Consider the following 25,818-nt stretch of genomic DNA (forward strand, 5'->3'; position numbering starts at 1 on the left):
TCGTGGGGTATCACTGATGATAAGAAAGGTGAGGAATCAGCCCACAACTACAAGGGAGGAGCTGGTCAATGACATGAAGAGAGCTGGGACCACAGTTTCAAAGGTCACTGTTGGTAGAACACTATGCCATCATGGTTTCAAATCATGCATTGCACGGAAGGTTCCCCTGCTCAAGACATCACATGTCCAGGCCCATCTGAAGTTTGCCAATGACCATCTGGATGATCCAGAAGAGGCATGGGAGAAAGTCATGTGCTCAGATGAGACATGAACTTCACTCGTCGTGTTTGGAGGAAAAAGAAGGATGAGTTGCATCCCAAGAACACCATCCCTACTGTGAAGCATGGGGGTGGTAACATCATGCTTTGGGGGTGCTTTTCTGCAAAGGGGACAGGACGACTGCACTGTATTAAGGAGAGGATGAATGGGGCCATTTATTGTGAGATTTTGAGCAACAACCTTCTTCCCTCAGTCAGAGCATTGAAGATGGGTCATGGCTGGGTCTTCCAACATGACAACGACCCGAAGCACACAGCCAGGATAACCAAGGAGTGGCTCCGTAAGAAGCATATCAAGGTTCTGGAGTGGCCTAGCCAGTCTCCAGACCTAAATACAATAGAACATCTTTGGAGGGTGAGTGGGAATGCACCTACAATGTGAATTTCAGACCCCTCCATGATTTCTAAGTGGGAGAACTTGCAAAATCGCAGAGTGTTCAAATACTTCTGTTCCTCACTGTACCTCAAACTGCTGGGCTTTGTAAGGTGTGCTATATTTTACATGCTTCTTCACAGCCTATATGAGACCTAATACTCCCTCATTATTACCAAACCTAAATTTACTCCTAATGCAGAGCTCTTTGAATGTTCAATCATTCTCAAATAGGAAGACTGATCTCGGTTTATGACCAAGCTGTGCTGCTGCTGTAATGGTAGACCTTACTGTGCTGTCTGTCATGTAAAACAATGCACATTTATAGTATATTCTAACTGGTATTTGAAAAAAGTGCAATAAGCAAAATCAAAATTTAGTGATTTACAGTATGTTGATTTAGTAATTTAGTTGCAGGAAAAAGTTATCTCTATGGTCACTTTTTCCAGCATATCTGTAGTCCTAATTGAGACATCTCTGTTCATTGTATTAACTTAATTTTTAAATATTTTCCAGAAATTTTACATCAGGCATTAACCCCTGGCCTACTGGGCACTTATACCCCCTTCCTGCCCAGGCCAATTTTCAGCTTTCAGTGCTGTTGCACTTTGAATGACAATTGCACGGTCATGCAACACTGTACCCAAATTAAATTTTTATAATTTTTTTGAGACAGATAGAGCTTTCTTTTGGTGGTATTTAATCACCTCTGGGTTTTTTATTTTTTGCTAAACAAACCAAAAACACCTGAAAATTTTGAAAAAAAAAGTTTTTTCTTAGTTTTTGTTCTAAAAGTTTGTAAATAAGTGATTTTTCTTCTTCACTGATATGCGCTAATGAGGCTGCAGTGATGGGCACTGATAGGTGGCACTGATGAGGAGGCACTGGTAGGTGGCACTGATGGGCATTGACAGGCATCACTGATGGGCACTGAAAGGCAGCATTCATATATGGCACTGAAAGGCAGCACTCATATATGGCACTGATAGGTGGCACTGACAGATGGCACTGATAGGCCGCACTGACTCACTGACTGGCACTGTTAGGTGGCACTGACTGGCACTGTTAGGTGGCAATGATAGGCAGCACTGATGGGCACTGATGCTCACAGATAGTCGGCACTGATAGGCAGCACTGACTGTCACTGATAGGTGGCACTGATTGGCAGCACTGATAGGTGGCACTGACTGGCACTGATAGGTGACACTGAAAGGCAGCTCAGGTGAGCACTGATATGTGGCATTGATGTGCACTGGTAGGCACTGATATGTAGCATTGATGTGGCACTAGCAGGTGGCACTGATGAGCACTGACAGCTGGCATTGATAGACACTGACAGGTGGCACTGCTGGGGCTACACTGATCATCAGGGCACACTGATCATCAGTGCCCTGATGATCAGTGCACATGTCCCCTCCGAGGAATGCTGATTACCGGCTCTCCTCTCCTCTCGAGCTGTCAGAATGACAGCTCGTGAGGAGAGAAATGCCGATAATCGGCATTTCCCTATTTACATGAGGTAAGCTGTGACTGGACACAGCTGATCACAGGACCGAGCCGAAATCTTTGGCTCTTTCCGTTGTTCGGTGATCCGCTGTGTCCGAGGGACACAGCGCACCGCCGATCGCTCCCGGAGCCACGCATGCGCGGTTAGAATAGGAAGATGTAATATGACTTCCTCCCAGAACGAGAGAACCACCTTGCACCCGTCATTGGATTATATGGTGGGCGGGAGGTGGTTACGATTTGCACATCTCATATCCTTAGCTGGACATACAGCATTTCTCTACATGAGTTGAAGTTTTACCCTCATGTGTATGTATTTGGACCATTTTATGTTTATTCTTTTCCTATCATGTCTGTTTATTGCACATAATAACTGATGCATCATCCTTGTAGATATGTAAAGCTTTACCTTGGGACAGGGCCGGTTGCTGGGTAATCCCTTGGCCAAGCTGATCTGTCAGCCAGAGCTGCATTCGAATGAATGGTTCTCGGCCTTTCTGGGTTAATTTACTCCATGGTTTAGGTCTTGACAGCATGTCACTGACACTGCCCTGGGATAATCCAAGAACCTAAATGGAAAAGCACAGGATATTAATAAGAAGCAAAGTGTAATACAGGTAACAAAACTGTTAAATTATAATTGCCCCCGCAGTTGAAGATACACCATGCAAAAGTTCCCATTGAAACAGAACAGGCAGCATTAGATTAGCATTAAGGAGATCTACACTGAAACTCATTAAGGTGGTACCAAAATTAATTTTGTGTGTTCAGTCCTACACCCAAAACCCCAAAACAGTTTTTCATATAGCTATTTTCCTGTAATTAGCCAACATGCCTGTGTTCATGGGCTTTTATTTGAATCAGAACTGCTTTTCTCTACATACAAGTCAATGGGAATGAAACAGCAGCATGAAGCAGGTTGACATAGCTTAGAACGAAGCATAAATGCAAGTCAGAAGAAGGTCAGGTGCATTCACATGTACCTGTAAATGAACTCTGAATGATCTGGACAGAGTCTTATACTGATCTCAAATACAGGCTACGTGCACCTAAACAAAGCTGCAATTGCCCATTGATGCCCTAACTGTAATAAGAATCAGATTCAGTAAGATGCATATAATGAATCAATATAGGTAGAACTATAGAACCCTGCATACACATTAAATAAATAAAAAAAATTGTTTATTTTTTTTGAAAAAAAAAACAACCACTTCTGCATTCTTTAAATTAATTTGACTGTTGGGGATCTCTTGTGTTACGCTTTCATCTTGCTCTTTTATTCCCAGCATCCTGGAGATGCATTTAAGGAGCTCTGAATGCCAGTGAATTATAATCCTTTGTAAAATCTGTGTCTAATTTGAACTGAATGGATTTACAAATTCTATGTTCACATGCATAGGATTACCCCAGAGTCACTATTTCCCAGATGAAGCTCCACATTGGGAGTTAAATGTCCATATACTGTATATATTTATGCCAGTATAGGCTAAAACTAAAATACTTTTTCACAGAGCCAACATATTTCAGGGGACGGAAATCAGAAAATAAGAGACAATACTGTGTGTACTGGACTGATTTAAGAATATAGTATTTTGCTCAAACTAATATTGCAGCTAAAAAAACAGCTGCTGACTAACTCTTTGCTGCAATATCTGGCATACGTTGTTCCCCACCAACTTCCAAATCTAGACTAGCTAGTGCCATGTTTTCCCATTTTAAATGAGGACATGTCATGTTTCAAAGCACTGATTTCTAAAACAAATGATCAGCAAAGATATTTCAGCTTTAGTCCTCTAAAGATATTTTTCCTGTTTTTTAAAGTGGCTCACTGCTTTTGAATGATTCACAATTACTATATTTTTATGTTGCCTTTTTTCAAGCATATAAGGAAAAATACAGAAGAAAGCAGACATTGAGAGCCAGAAATAAGAAAGTAAACAACATGGATAACATACTACACCAAGTAAATCTAACTGGCTCGAAGGGTCAGCCCACCTAAAAGTTGCATTTCAGCTTAGATGCAATGTCACGGGATACTAGTAACCTGCAGTGTTTACATTGGGGACCCTAAAGTTGAACCCCCATCTCTGCTCTCATTTACTTTTTTTATTGGACTATTTTTTTTTTTTACACAGGCACCAATACTTATACCTTTTCTCCAAAGATTCTCTGGCAAATGCCATTTTTGGCAAGTTTTTCTTTAACCTGTCTTGTCAGGTCCAGCGTATCTACCTCCCTGTACATGTACATTTCATACTGCTCCGGGGTCAGAGGAGGTACCGTAGGCTTGAGGTTTCTTGGAACGTATGCAGGGTAGTATGAAAGCTGACTGATATTCTGATTATCCAGGCTTCCAGACTCTGTTTTCACTTCCATTATCTTGTGTGCTTCTTCCACAGTAGATATATCTTCCTCATTGTTAACATTCTCCCCATTATCTCCTCTCTTCCAAGCTCGCCCATTAACCATACTGGAGTAACTTGATGACGATGAAGATAGTGAGGGAGACACAGAGGTATATGGATGGCTCAGGACATTTTTTTCTGATGCCCAATGCTGGTCAAAGTATGATCCGGCATCACCAATCTCTGACTTCACTTTGCGGATGATGTTTTGTACAAAAGCTGCTGGGGACAGCACACTCAGTGGTGTTTGTGTGGCACTTGTGCTGGCAGGAAGGGTGCCCTCCTCCTGTTTAATATAGATATGAGGGGTTGTGTGTGTTGTAGGAGTGAGAACTGGACGCTCATTTGGTGGTGTAGGAATAGGCCTATGGTTACTCCCTGATTCAATTTCCAGCAGTGCCTGCTGCTGTGCCTGCATCTCACGCCTAGCCTGTTCCAAGATGCTCTTTATTGCATCTTCCGAACTGTTGTTAACACTGGAAGTTGATGATAATGGAACACTCGAACCTTTTGTTTCACCTGCATAAAAAAAGAAAGACATATTGTTATGGGTACCCAGTGGAAACCCAAAGATTTAATTTCCTTAGATAACTGTCATAAAGGTATGATCAAATCTATATTGGGAAAAATGTTATGCATTTGTTAGCATATAAGGAAAAGCTCCTAGTTTTTTCAATGTAATTTGCTCTCATAAGGCTCCTTATTCATTTTCATATAAGATTCTCAGAAAGCAGTAATTCATTTTCTCCTCCATAAATGTGCACACAGTTAAGTCCTATTCATAAATAATGACCCGTCCATTAGGAGGTAGTAGAAGTGTCAGTTCTTATTAATGAGCTGATGATTTTATGATAGGAAGCTGCAGAGTGGAAACGGGAATTATTAACAGATGTGATGCTGTAACTCAGAAACAGCCCATGGTATTATTTAAAGGGAATGGTGCCTTTGGTTTATGTTAACAGTAATGCAATCAGCTTCCATTAGGCCTATCCTCACTAGTATTAACCCCCCCCCCCCATATCAGGACAGCAATTAAATGACCTGTTATGAACTACATACATTTATTACTGACACGTCTATTATTATTATTATTATTATTATGGTACTGAATCATTGCCTGGCAGCCTATGGGCTGCACAATATTATCTACAAAAATATAATGCATCTTGCAGCTCAACACCAACTAATTGTCAATCATGTTTGTTCATCAGCATTGACACTGAAAAGGTGTGTACTTTTATTTTCGTTATCTGTATATCTTTTTCTGTTCAAAATCAGAAGGTAAACATTACCATAAAACATACAGCAGGTGGCAGTATAACTCTTTTTTTGTACGACTTCAGAAAAACTAGAAAGTGGTTTGTCTGTGATGTGCTGAATTGCTCACAAAGAGACAGGAAAACAAAACAGAGGCTTTTGTGGTGGCTTTGTTACCAGTGACACCTGAAGCAAGGTTTAGAACAGATAGTTATACCATCTGCTCAGTTAGGCCCCATTCACACTAGGGCTTTTGAATCGCAGGCAGAATAGCTGTGATTTTGCCCGCAATTTCAAACTGCTTTGCTAAAATGAAAAATCGGGGAACCACGTGTTCAAGTGCCATTCATTTTGTGGGTGACACACATCACATGATGCGATTTGCCGTGATTGCAGTACGATTTATTGTGTGACAATCACGGCAGAACCGTACCACATTTTTAACTTCCATTAAAATAAATGGCACCTGAACATGCGATTCCGTGATTTGTCATTGTAGCAGAGTGTTTTAAAATTGTGGGCAGAACTGCCAGAATTAAAAATGCCCAAATGTGAATGAAGCCTAAAGCTGGGTACACACACTCAGTCCTAGTGTGAATGGGGCCTTAGAAACTCTTTTTGGGTGACATGCATTGTGCCATGCAGTTTGCAATTTATCGTGTGACAATCACAGCAAAACCGCACCGCGTTTTCAGGTGCAATTAAAATGAATGGCACCTGGACATGCGCGATTTGTCATTTTACCTTAGCATTTTGAAATCATGGGCAAAATCCAAAACGTTCATATGGGAATGGAGCCTAAAGCTGGAAACACACACTGGGTACAACCAGCTGGTTGAATAAAAAAAAAAAAACCTGACACATCAACACAATGGATCTAGAATACACTGATCAGCACTTGCAGCAATTGGTTGCATGTGCTGATCAAAATCTGATTTTCCAGCATGCCAGTTGATAGAAGCTGGTCCTTAGACTAGCTTTTGTTGAACAGAAAGTGTTACACTGAAATTCAGCTGGTTCCTGCTGAACCAGCAGATTTTCACCCTGTGTGTTGAGGGCTTTAGTTCTGCTTAAAATACACAAATTTTTGTTAGGGGTCATTCATATGGGTGCTGAGACCATTCCCCAAATCCAAGCTGCTGTCTCCTGCATGTGAATCCACCTCAGAGCTGCATGCAGGCCACCCATAGAAGTGGCTGCATCTGCACAGACACAGTTGCATGTGAAATTTTATATGCAACTAGAGCAGGAGCACAGATCTGGAGATACAGAGCATTCGGATCTGTACACCCACTCCATAGATGCACCCAGTCAGATGTATACATGTGCAACATTGTAACTAAAACTGCTGAGAGATTCAGAGCCTCTGCTCCAAAGATCAATCTAAAATATATAGAAGGTGTGAAAAACATACACAATTGCTTGGTTTTCTGGTTGGACTGTTTACAATAAAGCTCTCTGCACACTGGAGAAATTAGAAAGGACATTGTCCCTCTCCAGACTTAGTCCATATAAATAATAATTGCTCAAAAGTCACTAAACAGGCTACCTTGCATTCTTCTTTATAAATATGAAGGATTAAGAACTATGAGCTATTTAAAATAATAAACATGTCATACTTACCTGCTCTGTGTGATGGTTTTGCACAGAGCAGCCCTGATCCTCCTCTTCTCAGGTTCCTGGCTCCTCCTCCTCCTCCTGTGCCCCTATAGGTGTACTCGTGCTAGCTCGCTCCTCAGGACACGGCCCCACCCCTGGCAGAGTTTGATTGACAGCAACGTGAGCAAACAGCTCCCACTGTTATGGATCTGCTCTGTAAGGAGGGACAGAGCGGAGAGACGCTGCTCTTATGCACAACCCTTGATCTTGATGGAGCTCAGGTAAGTATGGGGAGAGGGGGATGATCCCAGGCACAGAAGGCTTTTATTACCTTAATGCACAGAATACATTAAGGAACAAATCTTAAGGCTTTAGAACCACTTTAATGATGAGGAATGATATACAATATGATATTGTATTTATTTATGAACAATGTGCACATGTGCTTCCTTTATTGTGGTCAGGACTAATACACTGTCTATCATTGCTAACTTTGCTGAAAGAAGCCTGTTGTTAAGAGAGCTCAATTGCTCAAGCTAAAAGAAAATACACACAAAAGGGAATGGGGTCATGACTTCACCTCTGTCTCGATTGGGCTACCCCTACACTTTTATTAGAGAAGAGGGGTTGATATACTAAAGGCAAATAGGAATTTTCCCTTAGATTAGTGAATAATATGAAACTCTGCATGTGGTTTGCCTTGCACGTGATTGGGTTTCATTTGAAAAATTAATTTTCCCCACATTCAGTAAGCTAAGTGAAAATTCCCTTGCAAGGTTATTAGACTATCTGCCTTTGGTAAATCAACCTGAGAGTGTCTAAAAGGAAACTGCTTTTTGCTGTGCTCTCTATTTAGAAAAGTAATAGTGCTCAGGCTAGTTATAGCAGAAAATCCTTAAAACAGGGGGTCAGTAAGTCCCTAGGTGGTAAAGCCAGGATCAGGGTGGCAGTCTTGGTGACATGATCCTTAAAAACAAATTCAACAATGATAGCTCCTGTGCCATTACAGCTCCTATATCTCTATATGCACTGGTTCCTTTCAAAATAAACTAAAACAGGGAATGGCTGACTAAGAAAGGCAGGCCCTCATTCATCTCTAGTTTGTAGGCCTACTCTTTTATTCAAGGTGTTTCTGGCTCTGTTGCCTAGTATGGGAAACCAAACCATTGCCTGTCGAAGATAGTGAGGGGGGAAGAGGTTCTTCACTGATTATCTGTGTTCTATTTTTCAACAGGTTTATTTTGCGTTATGCTAGACTGAAAATGACTAATATCACAACAATATGTTTCATGTCAGTCTAAAATCCTACAAAAAAAGTAAACAGTTGTCATAATTGTACTTACTACCATCGAAGAAGTCTCCAAGATCCTCTCTGATGCCCGCCTCACCACCTGCCCCCTCGACCCTATCCCCTCACAACTCCTACAACCTCCCTCCCCCTCCATCCTACGCTCCCTCACCCACATCTTCAATCTCTCCCTCTCCTCCGGCACTTTCCCTTCCCCTCTGAAACATGCACACATCACCCCCATACTTAAAAAGCCCTCCCTGGACCCCAATGACCCGAACAACCTCAGACCCATCTCCCTGCTCCCATTTACATCTAAACTCCTCGAGCGCCTAGTCTACGCCCGCCTATGCTCTCACCTCAACGACAACAACCTCCTCGATCCCCCTACAGTCCGGCTTCCGTCCCCTACACTCCACCGAAACTGCCTTACTCAAACTCTCCAACGACCTGCTAACCGCCAAAGCTAATGGCCACTATTCAGTGCTCCTACTCCTTGACCTCTCTGCGGCCTTTGACACAGTCTACCACCCCCTCCTCCTCAAAAAACTACACTCCCTCGGCCTCAGAGATTCTGCTCTCTCCTGGCTCTCATCCTACCTGTCACAACGCTCTTTCAGCGTTACCTATAATGCCACCACCTTCTTCTCACTCCCCCTCTCTGTTGGGGTCCCTCAAGGCTCTGTCCTCGGGCCCCTTCTCTTCTCCATCTACACCTCCTCCCTTGGCCAACTCATACACTCTCACGGCTTCAACTACCACCTCTATGCCGACGACACACAAATCTATCTCTCAACCCCCCACCTCACCCCCTCGGTCTCCGCCCGAATCACACACCTGTTGAGCGACATATCAGACTGGATGTCGCTCCACTTCCTTAAACTGAACCTCTCCAAAACTGAGTTTCTTGTCTTCCCTCCAGCCCGGACACCACCCCCCATTGACTTCTCCATCATGTCCAACAACGCCACCATCAAACCCCGCCCCGCAGGCCAGAGTACTTGGTGTCATTTTGGACTCCAACCTATCCTTCCAGCCCCAAGTCCACTCTTTAACAAACTCGTGCAGACTCCACCTCCGCAACATCGCCAAAATCCGTACGTTCCTAACTCCAGAAACCACCAAACAGCTCATCCACTCCCTCATCATATCATGACTCGACTACTGCAACTCCCTCCTCACTGGCCTGCCTCGCCCCTGGCTATCCCTGCTTCAGTCCATCCTGAATGCGGCTGCCAGACTCATTCACCTTTCCAACCACTCCGTTTCCGCCACCCCCCTCTGCAATCCCTCCACTGGCTTCCGATTGCGCAACGGATCAAATTCAAAATCCTAACGCTGACGTACAAAGCTGTCCACCATACTGCCCCGAACTACATCACTGACCTAATATCCAAGTACCGCCCAGCACGCACACTCCGCTCCTCACAAGACCTCCTTCTCTCTGGTTCCCTGGTCTCCTCCTCCCATGCCCGCCTCCAGGACTTCTCCAGGGTGTCACCCATCCTCTGGAACTCCCTGCCCCAACCCATCAGATTATCACCTACTCTCCTCTCCTTTAGGCGCACCCTGAAAACCCATCTCTTCAGGGAAGCCTACCCCGCCCCCTGCTAACTTGCCGACCTCCTCCACTCTTCCTACCACTCCATCCCCCACAGCTATCTCCTCCTGTGCCACCATCCCCTCCCTCCTAGATTGTAAGCTCGAAAGAGTAGGGCCCTCGATCCCCTCATGTTTTGCATTGTATTGGTATTGTTCTGTCACATGTTCTGTTCCCCTCTGTAATGTACAGCGCTGAGCGAACTATTAGCGCTTTATAAATACTGTATAATAATAATAAATAATAATAATTGGCAGACTTACCCCCTTTCTGAGACTGAATCTCTTTTTTTGCTTGCTCTAGAATATTTTTGATGGCATCATCTGAGCCGGTTTCTGGAGTCCGAATTCTAGGTGTGATGCTTCCTAAACAATAACAAAATAAATTAGGCACAGTGAATATGATACACAATTGTTCTTATTCTGCTGACTCGTTAAGAGTTCATTCTTTCCCAAATTTTCCCTGCCATTGCACACATACTGTACGAAAAGTGCTCCAGGATCATGTATAAAACGTTCTGTTTCTGTCCTTGGCCAAATTTACCTAGTCATCCACTGTCCGTATCCAGCTGCCAAGTTCAAGATTTGATCAAGTTAATTAACAGCCAGGAACCAAGATTCAAAATCAAAGTCTGAAGTAATGGTCATTAAAGCACACCAAATATACAGACTGGTATCCATATCCCTATTAGTTTGATGGTATGTGCGCCCTTCAGCAGCAGGTAAACTTAAAAGAAAGAGACCATAAATCATGGAGCCCCCTCTACATTATCAGCCTAGTAACAATTTGAACTGGGGTTTTCTGAAGGACTGACACTGAAAAAATGAGGTAATTCACCTGCCCTAAATAGGCAAGTAAGCTATATATAACCCTACAAAGTTTAAGTCACTAGTACAACGGGTATAGAAAATAATCACTCCCCTTTAAAAGAATCCTGTTTTGTTGCTTTGCAGCCTGAAACGAAGACAGGCACAGTATTGTTTTTTTCCAGCTGTATTTACTCAATGCAACCTATAACATCCAGGTGAAAGATATAACACCAACATGTCAGAAAAAAAAAATCAAAAACAGAATCACGGAGTTGAAAAAAGGTCACCCCTCCTAAAAATGACTTGTAAAATCAATCAGTTGTAGCTAACTACCTTCACAATGGCACACAAAGCCATTTGACCTTAACTGTGATCAGCTGTGGTCATTTTGATTAGCTCTGCTTTAAAAAAGGCTTCCCTGGAGCATTTCAGTCCCTGGTAGTGCAGCATAAGCTAACCAACAACTATGGAGGGCAAGGCACTGTCAAAAGATCTCCGGGATAAAGTTGTGGACAGGCACAAGTCAGGAGATGGATACAAAAAAATTCAAAAGCTTTATCAATGCCTAGAAGCACAGTGACGTCTGTTATTAAGAACTGGAAGATATTTGGTACAACACAGACCCTCCCTGAATTAGGACATCGCTCCAAACTACATGAAAGAATCGGGAGGAAACTTGATGAAAGAAACGGGAGGCTAACAAGAGGCCTACAGCAACTCTGAAGCAGTTGCAGGAATTTATGACAAAGCGTCGTCATTGTGTGCATGTGACAACAATATCACAAATTCTCCACAATTGTGGCTTGTATGGGAGGGTTGCAAGAAAAAATCCACTCGTCAGGAAAGCCCACATACAGTGATGACTGAGCTTTGCCAAAACTCATTCTGTTTACTTCTTGGGCAAACTGTTGTGCATTTTATTATACCTGCTTACCTTACTCCTGTGTACAATTTTTGAAACTATAGAATTAAAAAAAAAAGTTGCAGCATATAATCTCACTACTCGCATTCAATTAACTAAAAAAACAATTTACCCTTAACAACAAAATGCACTTCAGATATTTGCAGCTATGACATGCCACCGAGGCACAAGCCCTGACAACTGAAGTAGTCCTTGAATTCCTTTTTCTTAAGGAAACAATAGTTAAACACTTATCTGGTTAATACCAATACTACCACTATACTACTATACTATTACTACCTAGGGGCTTCCCCAGGCTTTGATGCAGCTTTCAGAAATGTCAATAAAATATACCAAATCTGACAGAAACACGTTCTATAGACACATAGTTCTTGAAGTTCCTACAAGTTGGGGTACAAACCCTAACTAAAATGGAAAACATTGACACCTCTTATGCAAGATTATGTGTGGAATGCAATACTAAAAAGGGTTCACCTATACATGTTTTGTCTGTGCCGAAGTATTGTGAGCTGCTGTAGAGAGGTAATAACGTTTGCAAACACAGTAATGGAAACCTTCCTTTTGAAATGTCCCAGGCTATTACTTGGGCTATATGAAGCTGCACTCAGAACTACAAATCAGAAATTGCCTATAAAGCTGTTATTTTTTATACTATAAAGTATATACTGTTAAAATTTATTATATAAATTAAGCACCTGCTGTCTTTCTACTCCTAGTAGCAAAAAACCTGGGGGGAAAGGGTGTTTACACCTAAGTGTGATATGTTTCACCATTGCTTGTTTTATTTTGGGCGGGATTAATCTAAACTCCTTATACTTTTTTTATTAGCTATGACTAGGCTGTTCTGTAATTTACAGCTCTAAAACAGATTAGAATAATGCTGCCATAGATACTCACAATAAGTAAGTGTCTAGGGTAGAAAAATTCCAACCAAAATGTCCACTTCTGCTGAGTTGAATTTGAAAGGCATAATTGTGGCCTCTAAAGTGAAGTGTATTAAGATTAACTGCACTGAACATCTGCCATTTGTAAGTAAATCATTTTAACCATTTCTGCAGAAATAACCTTTCAAATTGGAACCTCAGCCAAAACTTAATTTTATTTTTTTATTATGATGTAGAAGAGTTAGAAACTCATGCCAGGGTTTTATTGCTGTTTGTGAACCTATTGGGGGATTTCCTCTTATTGCACAGCATTCACAAAGAAATTATACCTCTCCAATGGAGACACATATAGTAATGAAAAAACCTTTTTTACAGAACAGGAACATGATAGAACTTCTGGCATGTTTTTTTTTGTTATCTGTGTCTCAGTTGGGAAGTATTCCAATCACTTTCTCTGTGGTCCTCAGGAAAAAAAGGCTCAGACAACAACAAAAACACTTTTTAGTCAATTAGTAAAATGTTAGAGTCCATATAGGTTTTTAAAAATGTAAATTTTCTTGTTGGGGAGACTCCTCCTACTTTCTTTTTGTGGTCACTGGGACAAGAAATAAGAGGAAATCTTCAAACAGAGATAAAGTCAATTAACAACAATATATATATATTCACCTGCTCTTTAAGTAAAAACAATATATATCACGGAAGCAGCTAGCACAGTTTGTAGGCAACAAATATCTTCCAATGTAATAAAATAAAATGAACACCTAACAGAGCCAACTCCTTGCCCACTCTATCCAAAAGTGAAACATTTTTTTCCTACTTTAGAGAGTTCCAAATCATTTAAAATTTTCACCTCAAAGCATTTTACCTTTACACAATTCTACCTGTGTTGTATACAATAAAAGACTTCTGTTTGAACTTGAATAGGGAAACCTTCTAACATTCAGCTCTTGTAGAATAATCAGGTATTGTAAATACACATATACTGTATTAAATCTACTAAATCCACTCACCTCTTTGCCGCACCTGTATAGTTCTGAGTGCTAGAACGTTCTGCTCATCTGATAGAAACTGTTTCATCTTAATGAACGGCTCCTTCCCTTTAACCGTAAGTTTCCGCCAAGGTTTGGGACGTGCCAGAATCTCACTTACTGAGCCCTGAGAGAGCCCCAAAACATAGTGGCCAAATACACGCTGTCCAATGTTATGTTTTAGCAGTTGTTCCTTCACTTGGAAAGCAATTTCAGATGTATCTAGATGCTCATCTTCCACTGAGCTAGAATTGGTCCCCTCGGAGTGATCACTGAGCGGGCTAGACTCGTGAATCCCAGTTGACTGGTGATTGTTGGGGAGTGCACTGCTCCTTATTGTATAAAACGAAGATGGGTAACTAAGTGCTGAGTTGTTTTCAGTCTTGAGTAATGGTGAAGAAACCTGATTTTTATGTAGGGGATCTGCAGCTAATTGTTCACTATTGACAGAGCAACCAGATGATGGGCAGGAGTTTCTTTGAGCTATGCTTGACAAGGACGCTTCTAGCATAGAGTGAGAAGGACTTGGTGTGGAATCTCCATCTCTGTTCATAGGGGATGCTGAGTATGGCCTCTCAGCTGGTACAGGATCTTTTGCAGCATCCTGGGAGTGATCTTCCTCTAGAAACCATTACAGAAAGAAAACAAGACTATAGATCCTTATAAACTAAAAATATAACATGAAAAGACAAAATTGATTAACCAATTGGTCATTTATAGGTTAAGAAACAGGTTTGAACTTCACACACTAAGCAACATATTTCAAGTACAGCAATTATGAAGAAATCTATCCTAATCTGCAATCTATTTTCCCAGCTCTAGTCTGCTCACTAAGGAAAAGTGGCAGAAATGTTCCTGCAAATGACAGCTTCTTTTGCAGGTCAGCTGAGTACACCTGGCTATAGACAAGCAGATTCAGCTTGCCAAGCCTGACCATTGGGCAACCTGATATCTTAATCAGGTAGGACTGTATATTATTATGGCCAAATGTAAAAAATTTAACACTTCCAATGTGAACTAATAGATCACCCTAAAAACAGAAAACAAAATTCAGCATGGCTATAGTTTTCTAACAATTTTAAAAAAACAGCAAGCATGATAAACACAGAAAACTAAATAACAAGTATCCCCGTCTACTCCAGACTTACTGTATATGTAGGATATAAAATGGAGTAACTTAGATTGCAAACTGACATTAGCAGCAAGAATGCATTTTGGCTGATTCCTGCTAAATCAGCTAAACTTTTAGGTGTGGGTGCCCCTGTTGACAACCCCTGCTCTACAAAAGTTGTTTTTCAATCTATTTTTGCCAATGGAGCTGTATTTTTGAACATAAATTTACCTTATTCACAAAGCTAAATGAATATTCCCTGTTTCTAAAAGTAAATCAATCCTCATTGTTTAACAGTGTTAGGGGTGTAGTACTTGAGATACATTAGTAGATGGCAATCTGACCTAAGAGAATTAAAGTAAAATCCTCTACTAATAAATTTGTTCCAAAATAAAGTTTTGCAAGTTGACAGGCACCCTTTACAGGTGTGCCACGAGACTGCATGCAGTAAGGTTTGCATCAGTGATATATGCAGGGGCGGACTGACCATTTGGAAAATCGGGCACTGTCCGAGGGCCCGGGGTCAGTAGGGGGCCCCATGAGATGCCCCTGGTACCTTTTTCATAGGTTTTTTTTTTAGTTTGGGCAAGGACACAGGGGCCCCATGATCCCCTATTGACTAGGGGCCCCATGAGTTGTCAGTCAGCCCCTGGGTATATATATGTGTGAGCTATTCACAACCTTGACATAACTCGATTACATACCACAGCTGGGTACACCTGTTTTTCCTAATAGGTAGTTCTGTGAAGAGTAGTATACTTCCTTTTTGATTGGTAGGCTACCCTCTGCCTTGGGGGATTCCTGAAAATCATAATCACATTTAAAAAAGAGGTCTCTTAATTCTGTTAGCCTGTAAATACACGTGACTACAAATTACTAACCAATGCAAGATCACAGATGGCAGAGGCAGACTTCATAGCTTTCAGAATGCTGTAAAATAAGTAAAAAAGTAGAATAATTAGCATAATATAATACAGTTTTGCTTTCTTCCGATGATCAGTTTTTAGTCTGGTTTTAATCTGTAAGTGGAGTGATTATTTTTGTCTAAAACTGTCACCGTACAGTGGATAATCTAATCCATCAGCACAATGACATTTGTTCCACAGGCTAAAGCCTTAGTGCCAGTCTCTGGGGCCCAGACTGAAGAGCTTGTTGCAGACTCCCTCTGGATTTCAAACATAACTGCCAAGCAAAGTGATGATCCTACACAAGTCTTGCCTGACTGTCTAATATGCTGCCCTACAATCCCTAGTGAGTGTGTTCCAAGAATCCTATGGGATCTATGCACTTTATAATCTGTGATCGGAGCTTCCTTTAAAATCAATCAAACTCTATTAACTTGCTTAAACTGCTGTAGATTTACAGTGAGGAGGAATTTAGCAGACAAACAAAATATGATGTAATTCAAACACCCTGCAATTCCATATAATAGGTAGAGTATACATATGCCCAGACTATGCAAATTAAAGTATTTACATATTTTGAACAAACAATAAAAAACACTTTAAAATGAACCCTGACGGTTCTCTATAGCTGTATGCATTCTGCATAAATACATCTCCAAAGTCTACAATGAAAGCACAAAATTATAGCTCCTCTTCCCTTTATTTTCATTGACAGCAGAAACTTAGCAGGCTACCAGGCTTTAAACAGCAGGTGTCTGTAAGCTTTTAGAAACTGAATAAATCCTAAATTTACATTCACTGTTGTGACCTTTGAGGATTAATAACGTCACGGCACATTCAGCAACAGAGGTCAGAGATGACTTGTTTAAAAGTTCTTTTAATGTTTGTTATGAAGCTCAATTAACTTTTAGTTCAAATGAGCTAAATACATTCTAGGTGCATCAAAACTAAAGCTGTTAATTTTTTTTAAAGAAATGCCTACATGCTGTAGAGAAGGACCCTTAATCTCTTTGTGGAAGCAGTGCTCTCTCTGCTGAGGTTCAAGATGCACCCTACTTAGGGAAAGCTAGAGCTCTCCAATAGGCCGAGAGCATGGCTTTGCCGATTAGATATCTTTAGCTCAGACTTTAAAGATAGGTAGTGATGGATCTGTCAAACCTTTGCAGAGACTGCTGCTTTCAACAGAGAGCAAGGTTCCTGCAGCATGCAGTCAGGGGACAGACTTTTCTACTCAGTCTGCAGCTGCTTTCTACAGAAAGTAAAGTGAAGGCTTTGTACATCTTTTCTGATGCCCTTGGAATAACATTCACCAACCACTTTATTAGGTACAAATTGTTAATCAGTCAGTCACATGGCAGCAACTCGTGTATTTAGGCATCCAGACATGGTCAAGATCACTTGCTGAAGTTCAAACCAAGCATCAGAATGGGGAGAAAAGGGATTTAAGTGACTTTGAACGTGGCATGGTGGTTGGTGCCAGATGGGCTGGTCTAAGTATTTCAAAAACTGCTGATCTACTGGGATTTTCACGCACAACCATCTCTAGGGTTTACAGAGAATGGTCTGAAAAAGAGAAAATATCCAGTGAGCGGCAGCTGTGTGGAGAAAAATACCTTTTTGATGTCAGAGGAGAATGGGCAGACTGGTTTGAGATGATAGAAAGGCATCAGTAACTCAAATAACCACTCGTTACAACCAAGGTATGCAGAATACCATCTCTGAATGCAACACAACATGTTGATTCTTGAGCAGATGGACTACATCAGCAGAAGACCACACAAGGTGCCACTCCTCTCAGCTAAGAACAGGAAACAGAGGCTACAATTAACACAAGCTCACTAAAATTAGGCTATAGAAAATTGGAAAAACGTTGCCTGGTCTGATGAGTCTCGGTTTCAGCTATGAAATTCAGATGGTAGGGTCAGAATTTGGCTTAAACAATATGAAAGCATGGATCCATCCTGTCCTGTATCAATGGTTCAGGCTGGTCATGGTGGTGTAATGGTCTCAGGGATATTTTCCTGGCACACTTTGGGACCCTTAGAACCACTTGAGCATTGTTTAAATGCCATGGACTACCTGAGTATTGTTGCTGACCATGTCCTTCCCTTTATGACTACAGTGTACCCATCTTCTGATGGCTACTTCCAGCAGGATAATGCACCATGTCACAAGGGTCAAATAATCTCAAACTGGTTTTTTGAACATGACAATGAGTTCACTGTACTCCAGTGGCCTCCATAGTCACCAGATCTCAGTCCAATAGAACACATTTGGGATGTGGTGGACTGGGAGATCCGCATCATGGATGTGCAGCTGACAAAACTGCAGCAACCGTGTGATGCTATCATGTCAATATGGACCAAAATCTCTGAGGAATGTTTCCAACACCTTGTTGAATCTATGCCATGAAGAATTTAGGCAGTTTTGAAGGCAAAATGGGATCCAACCTGGTACTAGCAAGGTGTACCTAATAAAGTGGCCAGTGAGTTAGCTGATTTAACCTGAAACTAATTGTGCTTTAATGTCTGCAGCTTAATGAACTTTAAATTCAAAATCTCAACAACTATTTCTAAACCTGTGAAAAATGATGAACAAATGAAGAAAGAGAAAGTGGTCCTGAAATGTTTTCTGTAGACAAACAGAACAAGTCCAGCGGAATATGACTGACTAACTAAATAACTATATGATGACCTGGATAAATGACTACCTTCACAGGCTTTTATTAGTTGTTACAATCCACAAATCCCAGCTTCTGTATAAAGTCTATGAATGGTGCATGTTTTCTCTGGTTGTTAGGTAAACACACAGCAGATTTATACATGGTGTTTTAAAATAACAGATGGATATGTATTTTGTGCACGACACAAGAGTAAATATATACAGCATTGTAATAGGTATAAACAACCCCCGGTGACAATGCTGTCTTATTTATTGCATTATAAAGCTGGAAGCGTGAAGTGTTCCCCATGGCACATTATTAATCAGACTGATACAGAGCCCACTTACCAGAGGGAGGGGGAACCTTACCTCAGTTCTGTTTTAATTTCTTCGTAATCTGACTGACTTTGTAACTTTTCCTCCAGTTTCTATAGGAAGAATAAAATAGGTAGGTCATGGGATTACAAGTGATCTGGTTATGGACATACAGGTTACATATCTATGAACTTACCACTACCTGTTACAAATATGTCTGCAATGTTTTACATTGTTTAAGCAGTACCATCAAAATGCTTATGCTGCAAAGCACAGACACGTGTCTTTGCTCATGGTACTGCACATTTGTGCTACTAGAGATGAAGAAAGGAGCTTTTAGTGAAGAATGAAACAGTGATCAAGACAATATGACATGTTTTGCTTCCTTTCTTGCACTGTTCATCCTAATTGCTCATCTACTATGCTCAGCAATGAAAGCAGTTCAGTGCAAAAATATCACGGATGCTGGCATAGTTGATATGTACACTATTCCTTAGGGAGACAAACAACCAGATACAATGTATTCAGCCTCACAGCTTTTTTTTTTTTTTTTATAGATCATATAAATTAAAATGGCTCTTTGCTATCATTGAAAAAGATATAATCAGCTTCCAAAATATTTCCTTATGTTTGCATGCATTAGTATGAATTATGTAAGCAGAGCCATGTAACCATAACTAATAAAAACAGTGATACATTTATACTGGATCAAACTAAGGCTTCATTTTTCATAGTATTTCACAATAGCCTCATCCCATAATGAAGCGTTCAGTATCCCAAGAAAGCTATGTGGGGTTATGCTGGAATATGATGTAATGTACACGGCCAAAGCATGTACAGTACAGAGCACCACAATGCATGTAACATACATTGTGGTTTACTGTATTGCCAAAAATGCTGCAGGTGCATTTTTTGTAGATTAAGGTGTGAGTCACTGTCACATTCAAAATTAATAGGCTGCCTTAATGCAACACAGACATGGAAATGGTGGATGTTTTTCTCCCCCCAAAATTAAAGGTATGGCATTTCATACATAGTTACATTGGCCCAGCTTGGACCAATAACTATGTATATACCATACCTGTGGGACCCCCAATGGAAGCTGGAAATCACTGTAGTAGAAACCACTAATCCAGTAATCTTCACTGGCTGCCCTGCTGCATTCTGAACATAGGAGGTCCTATAGCAGCTCCTGGTGTTCCTACTTCCTCTGACACTCCAGCTCTGATTTATAGAGACTGCAAGATGCTAATATCAGGTCAGATTCAGGTCCTTACCTTGCTTGCATTTAAAAACATGCTTATTAATTTTGGGGTATTTTTTTAGGACTGTGAAAGGTAATTTAGGTGTTTTTTTTACAGCCAAGACAATATATCAGGACGTTGTTTCATGTAGAAATATAAAAATAAATATTGCCATGCTTTGGCAGCTGTAGAGGTGCTCAAACACGCATGATGTGTTGTTTGTCCCTTGACATATCTCTGCAAAGTTAAAGCTGTCCTGAGCTGAAAGTCTATTTTGCAAGACCTGGCAACTTCGTACATGAGGGCCAATGTGATTTTGGATGCTACAGTCTTTTGAACCTCTAGATGTACAATGCTATTTTAAGACTATACCACTATGGCCTCTGTCTTGATAACAAGCTGCTGCTCGAGTTCTGCTATCTGATTGGATGAGGACTCTTCCAGTTCTTGTATCGAATTCTGTAGGTGTTGAATGTCTTTTAGGAGTCTTAAAATTTCCCTGTCTTTAACAGCTAGAGCTGCTTCAAGATGAGACCCAGAACACAGAGAGAAGCTTGTTTTATCCTATGGAAAAAGAGAAAACATTAAAATGCTTGTTACCATGGTTCTGAATAATAAAGACAATTAACAGAAACTTCCAATACCATTAGATACATTAATAATCCAGTTAACTTCCCTGAAGAAATAAAGAGGCACTAAATGCCGGAACTAGCCTACTTTCATTACTCTGGAAATGAAGAGTAATGACATTTTCTGAGAACAGAAACACTTGCCAATCCAGACAGCAAAATAACTGATAAGTGTCGAGTATTAGCTGCATTTTCTAACAGCATTTCCACGAACTAAAGCAACGTCTAAAATTTTTCAGCTTTATGGGCATGTTTTCCAAAAACAAAACACTGTCGGGTATTTTATGAACTTAAAAAGGAACGCCAATAAGAATTTATCTTGACAGCACGCTTGTCATAGGTGCAATAGGTTATATGCATTTGTTTGTTTGTTTTTTATTGGGAGCTATGGCAGTGTCTCTATTACAGGTTAGACATAATTTACAGAAAGAAATATTGGTCCCAGGATCCAAAATCCAGGCATTAGTTTCCTACTATATATTATTTAATCAATAGTGTAATATATATATATATATATATATATATATATATATATATATATATACTTCATATGGAAATTGTTTTCACCCTGGTTTTCCAGAAAACTGGAACGCAGACTTACAGCAGAATTCAGTGTGGTTGATCCTGGTGGAGAACAGCAGGTCAGTCTAATGGAATTATTTACAGATGATAATTGCTCCCTGAGACTTTCAACCTCTCTCTGAGCAGCTTCTGCTCTCTGCAGAAGAAAGAATGCATCATTATACAAGCTATATACTACTGGACTGAAAAAATATTAAACGTGGGCTGAGAAAAGTAATCTGATCTTCAAAAGTTTAAATGCCTGCTTACACTTAGTTCAGAGAGGTAAGTGCTTCTTTACATGGCTACTTGCAGTGCTGTCTCTCCCCAGATACGTTTTTTTTTTAAGAGGAAGAAAAATGACACAGCTGTAGACTAAAGTAGAAAAGCACTGAAAATGGTATGACAAGTTTTCATCAGTGCCAAAATGTCCCTGATGTCAGATTTTCCCTGAAAAATGTTGTTACTGGAATTGTTCTTGGTTTGCAGGACTGACTATATTTCAGAAAAATATAACCTCCTCATTTAATCAAAATTTTTTCCCAAATGGGGGTAAATATTTATTAAACATTTGTATTTAGAATGCAAGAAAATGTTTATATTACAATTATGTAAACACATGAAAGTGAATTATCACAGCATGCATATATTCTTTTACATATATCTTTGACAGGCTTTTAGTATTAAAAAACTGTGTTGGGGAGGCAAAGGGCTGCAGTTGTTAGATAGACTGTCATAAATGAGCTGTTCATGAAAAGGTAAGGTAGAAAATTAATTCATAATTTTATGTCTCAGTGTCACCCTGAACCCCACAATACCAGGCAGCACAATTCTAATCCCATTTAATGTTGTAGATCTAGACTGACTATCTTTTGAACTTGTGATAGAAAAGCTTTGCAAGTGCTCCTATACATCGCACATAACTATAAAGTGCTGGATATCAGTAAACAAAAAATACTATTCACCTACAGTATATCTAAAATGTTTTCATTTGAATTTTTGGATATTGTGAAAAGGGACTTGAACCTCTATTAAGTTTCCACTGCTGGGAGATTTCCACTGATGGGCAGAATCACCCAAATTGGAATACAGGCAACAAGGAAATACAAATGAGGCTCAAACCCTTCCCTACACTACTGAAACAAATGTTTTTTACTGCTTTCCTTATTTCCAATGAAGAAATTAGGGAAATCCCATCAGTATCGGTAGGATTTGAGCAAACTTGGTAAAGGTCCCAACCCTTTACCAGACTATCCGCAATAAAAAATAAAAAAGTTTGTGTATTTCTAAAGTCCAAACTTTTTTGGCTAGAAAAGAGTAGGGATAAAACTTTATTTTGAAGCCTTTGTCCCACTTGGGAGATTTCCTTTCTCTCAGTGAGGAAAATCAATGCTTAGACAGTTGTGTCAAAGATATATGTGCATTTAATATACAAGTATTTTATGCATTCCATTTAACAGTAAAAGCCCCCCTTGTGTACACATCCATAAGCTCTGAGACTGCTGCTGGACCCTGCCATTTTGTATGTGATGTCTGCACCCCCAGCTGAATTAGGCCCAAGACCCAAGGGCTGAATCCAGCCCAACAAGCCAATTCATGTGGCCCACGCACCTCTCCTGCAGCTGTGGCACTTCCTTGTCTCCGCCCCCACCTTGTGCAGTCAGCAGCAGAGAGGAGGACAAAACTCCTCCAGCAGATCCTGCGCTTCTCCGTGCAGTTGCAGAGAGGATTGTATCTGTCCCCCCAGTCTCAGCAGTCGGCAGCAGGGAGGAGGACAGACCTCCTCATACAGGTCCTGTGGCTCTCTCTGCAGCATTAGTATCTCCTCGTCTTTGACTCCCTTGGTCTCAGCATTCAGCAGACTTTGGCAACTGATTCCAGCCCTCCTCTGGTCCTCCTCCAGACTCTGCACCACCAGCTTATTTTCAGCAGCAGCACAAGGTAAGGGGTGCACTGTGATGTAAGGGAGGGTGGGGATTCTTTACTTCTGATGATGGGTGGGCTCTTGACATCTGATTTAAGAGGATGGGGTGCTCCCGGCAGTGGTCTATTTAGGTTTTGTGCTGCCCTAGACAACACAAAAATTGGCGCCCCCGCAGAAAGAGCTTGGCATTGACTAAGAGCACCCCTGCCCTCCATCCGAGCCTTCCACTACCACTGCCCCCTACACCATCCCCCATGACGAGAGAGAGACACTCACCTTCACAGCTCCGGACATCCCCAGGAACGAGAGTCGGGCTGTGCATAAACCCACAGCATCTCTCGGGACCCACCAGGTCCCCATGCTCCGTATGTCGCTTCTTCCATCCCTTCTTCCAAGGGGCAGTGCTGCCCCCTCTGAAAAATGCTGCCCTAGGCAAATGTCTTGTTTGCCTTGTGGTAAATACACCCCTGGCTCCTGGTATCCAGTCTTACAGATACAACTGACCCTTTCGAGGCAACCATAATACTGATGCAGTCCACAATGAAATTTAATTTGACACCCTCACTCTATTATATTCCCCTTCACTCCTAGAGCACAGATAGTAATTAGACACTCCCAGAAGAGGAGAGGGTATGACATGCAAGGAGAGACAGGGCAGTGCTGGGGAACAGACTAGTCAGATTTTCTAGCACGTTCAAAAGGGACATTGCAACTTAAAACAATAATTTAAAAGATGATGGAAAGGCAAAATACTGCAAGTAAGCATGAAGCATGTACAATATTTGCTGACAGGGTCTTTAGTGTCTAACTTTCCCTATTGAAAAACTTACCCTTTATTTTCTATTTTAGTGGCAACCCAAAATTTGGATTTACCCTAACTTTTAGCTCTGGTGGTGACAATGGTTACTTGATAATGTTGTCCACCATTTCTCACACTATTCGGAAAAAAAATGTTTTTTTTTTTAATGCTGTATGTTCCCCCAACTGGGGAGATTTCCTTTCACTTCCTGTCTTAGTGACAGGGAGTCAGAGTGACAGGAATTTATGGGAAATGTCTCCAATTGGAACAGCTAAGATTTTAACTCTTCCACACTATTCAAAACAAAAAAAAAATCTGCCTGCAGTTGAGTTTTCAGGTAACAGGCTGTGCATCTTAAGCACTTTCTTGTTTGAAAATCCAGTGATTTTATTATCACAATGTTCATTTGTTTCACATCCTTCGTAGTGTTATAACAAAAAGCAGTTATGAATATATATATCTCCTTTTGAGTAGGCATTTGATATTCCCTAACCTTATACAATTATGGTGACCCTTTCATCTTTGAAAACGGTATTTGAGTTTATGTTCTTAAACAAGGATGTGGTTTGGACTCAATGGCTTGAGGATGTACAAGAAACTTGGCATGCATGCACTTATATAAAAAAAAGAACTAGCATTGCAGTAATGTATCTCTATACCTCTACAAAGAACAGAGCAGTATCTGTCTGCAGGTATGCAGGATCTGTTCACAAAGACTCACTATAAAATGTGCATTTTACATCGAATATGCTCAATATTCTGCAATATGATGTATTTTTTATTATCTAGAAATATAGAACACAATGAAAATCAATTGTATTATGTTCTAAAGGAATCTAAAGTTATTTAATAATTGTATACATTAACTGTGTTTAGTAATACAAATACATATTTTAATATTTTATTTATTTCTAACCCGGTAAATACAATTCTTCAGCATGGCTGCAAATGCCTTTCCTGAATCACACAAACTACAGAGGTCCATTATTCACAAGCCTTACCAGTGGAATGTTTGATTACATTGCAAAGCTATATCATAAGCAGCAAGATCTAAACAAAGCACAGAATGTCTACTTACCCGATGGGCTTTTTCAAGGTTGGTCATGATCATGCCCACTTCATCTGCCCTAAACAAAGTAGAATACAGAACAATGTGACACACTGACATCTCTCATCCTTTCATTTGAAAACTATCTTATCTATACAACACTCCAGGTTACTTTATTTGTATTTCCTGTGTAGAAGGAGGTTTTGATCAGTTGGACTTGGAAACCAATGAAGTAGCAATACACACGAGAACAGTGTCATATAACTGGTTTGTATGGCATTCCTCAGTCCAAATGGTCATTACCATATCATACACATTTTATGCAATTATACATCTGAAATGATCTTTTTCAATATTATTTTTTATTAATAATTGTCCTGTGCCTTGCATGGATATGCCATTCTGCATATTCTTTTAAAATGAATAAGCAACAGGGTTCAATTAACACTAGTGGAGAACAACCAATGACATCCAATCAGCTTAATAAAAGAATATTGCAGTTTAATCTCTTTAAGTGTCTGTACCTAACACAATGCTGCTTGTCTTTTTAAATACAGGCATCTTTATATTTAGAGAAAGGAAAAAATCCTCACCCCTAATTATCATTAGAGCCGGACTGGCTAGAAAAGATGGATAAAATCAAGCATTTAGGAGCAACATTATAAATGAGAG

At 40.5% G+C, this 25,818-nt stretch overlaps 1 protein-coding gene across 1 annotated transcript in view; it reads right to left on the reverse strand.

Moving 5' to 3' along the window:
* CUX2 (cut like homeobox 2) overlaps nt 1-25,818 on the reverse strand; it is a 649,623-nt gene that overhangs the window by 19,283 nt on the left and 604,522 nt on the right. The window contains exons 9-18 of the mRNA XM_089676854.1: nt 25,177-25,225; nt 21,416-21,532; nt 20,558-20,749; nt 18,996-19,054; nt 15,942-15,990; nt 15,765-15,861; nt 13,932-14,570; nt 10,570-10,671; nt 4,309-5,081; nt 2,567-2,726 (exon numbers count right to left, since the gene is read on the reverse strand). Of these exons, the coding sequence (XP_089532980.1) occupies nt 2,567-2,726; nt 4,309-5,081; nt 10,570-10,671; nt 13,932-14,570; nt 15,765-15,861; nt 15,942-15,990; nt 18,996-19,054; nt 20,558-20,749; nt 21,416-21,532; nt 25,177-25,225 (2,237 nt within the window). The remainder of the gene's footprint in view (nt 1-2,566; nt 2,727-4,308; nt 5,082-10,569; nt 10,672-13,931; nt 14,571-15,764; nt 15,862-15,941; nt 15,991-18,995; nt 19,055-20,557; nt 20,750-21,415; nt 21,533-25,176; nt 25,226-25,818) is intronic.

The sequence above is a fragment of the Staurois parvus genome, unplaced genomic scaffold (assembly GCF_062004578.1).
Source record: "Staurois parvus isolate SC_StPar_1 unplaced genomic scaffold, SC_StPar_1.0 ptg000014l, whole genome shotgun sequence".
Lineage (NCBI taxonomy): Eukaryota > Metazoa > Chordata > Amphibia > Anura > Ranidae > Staurois > Staurois parvus.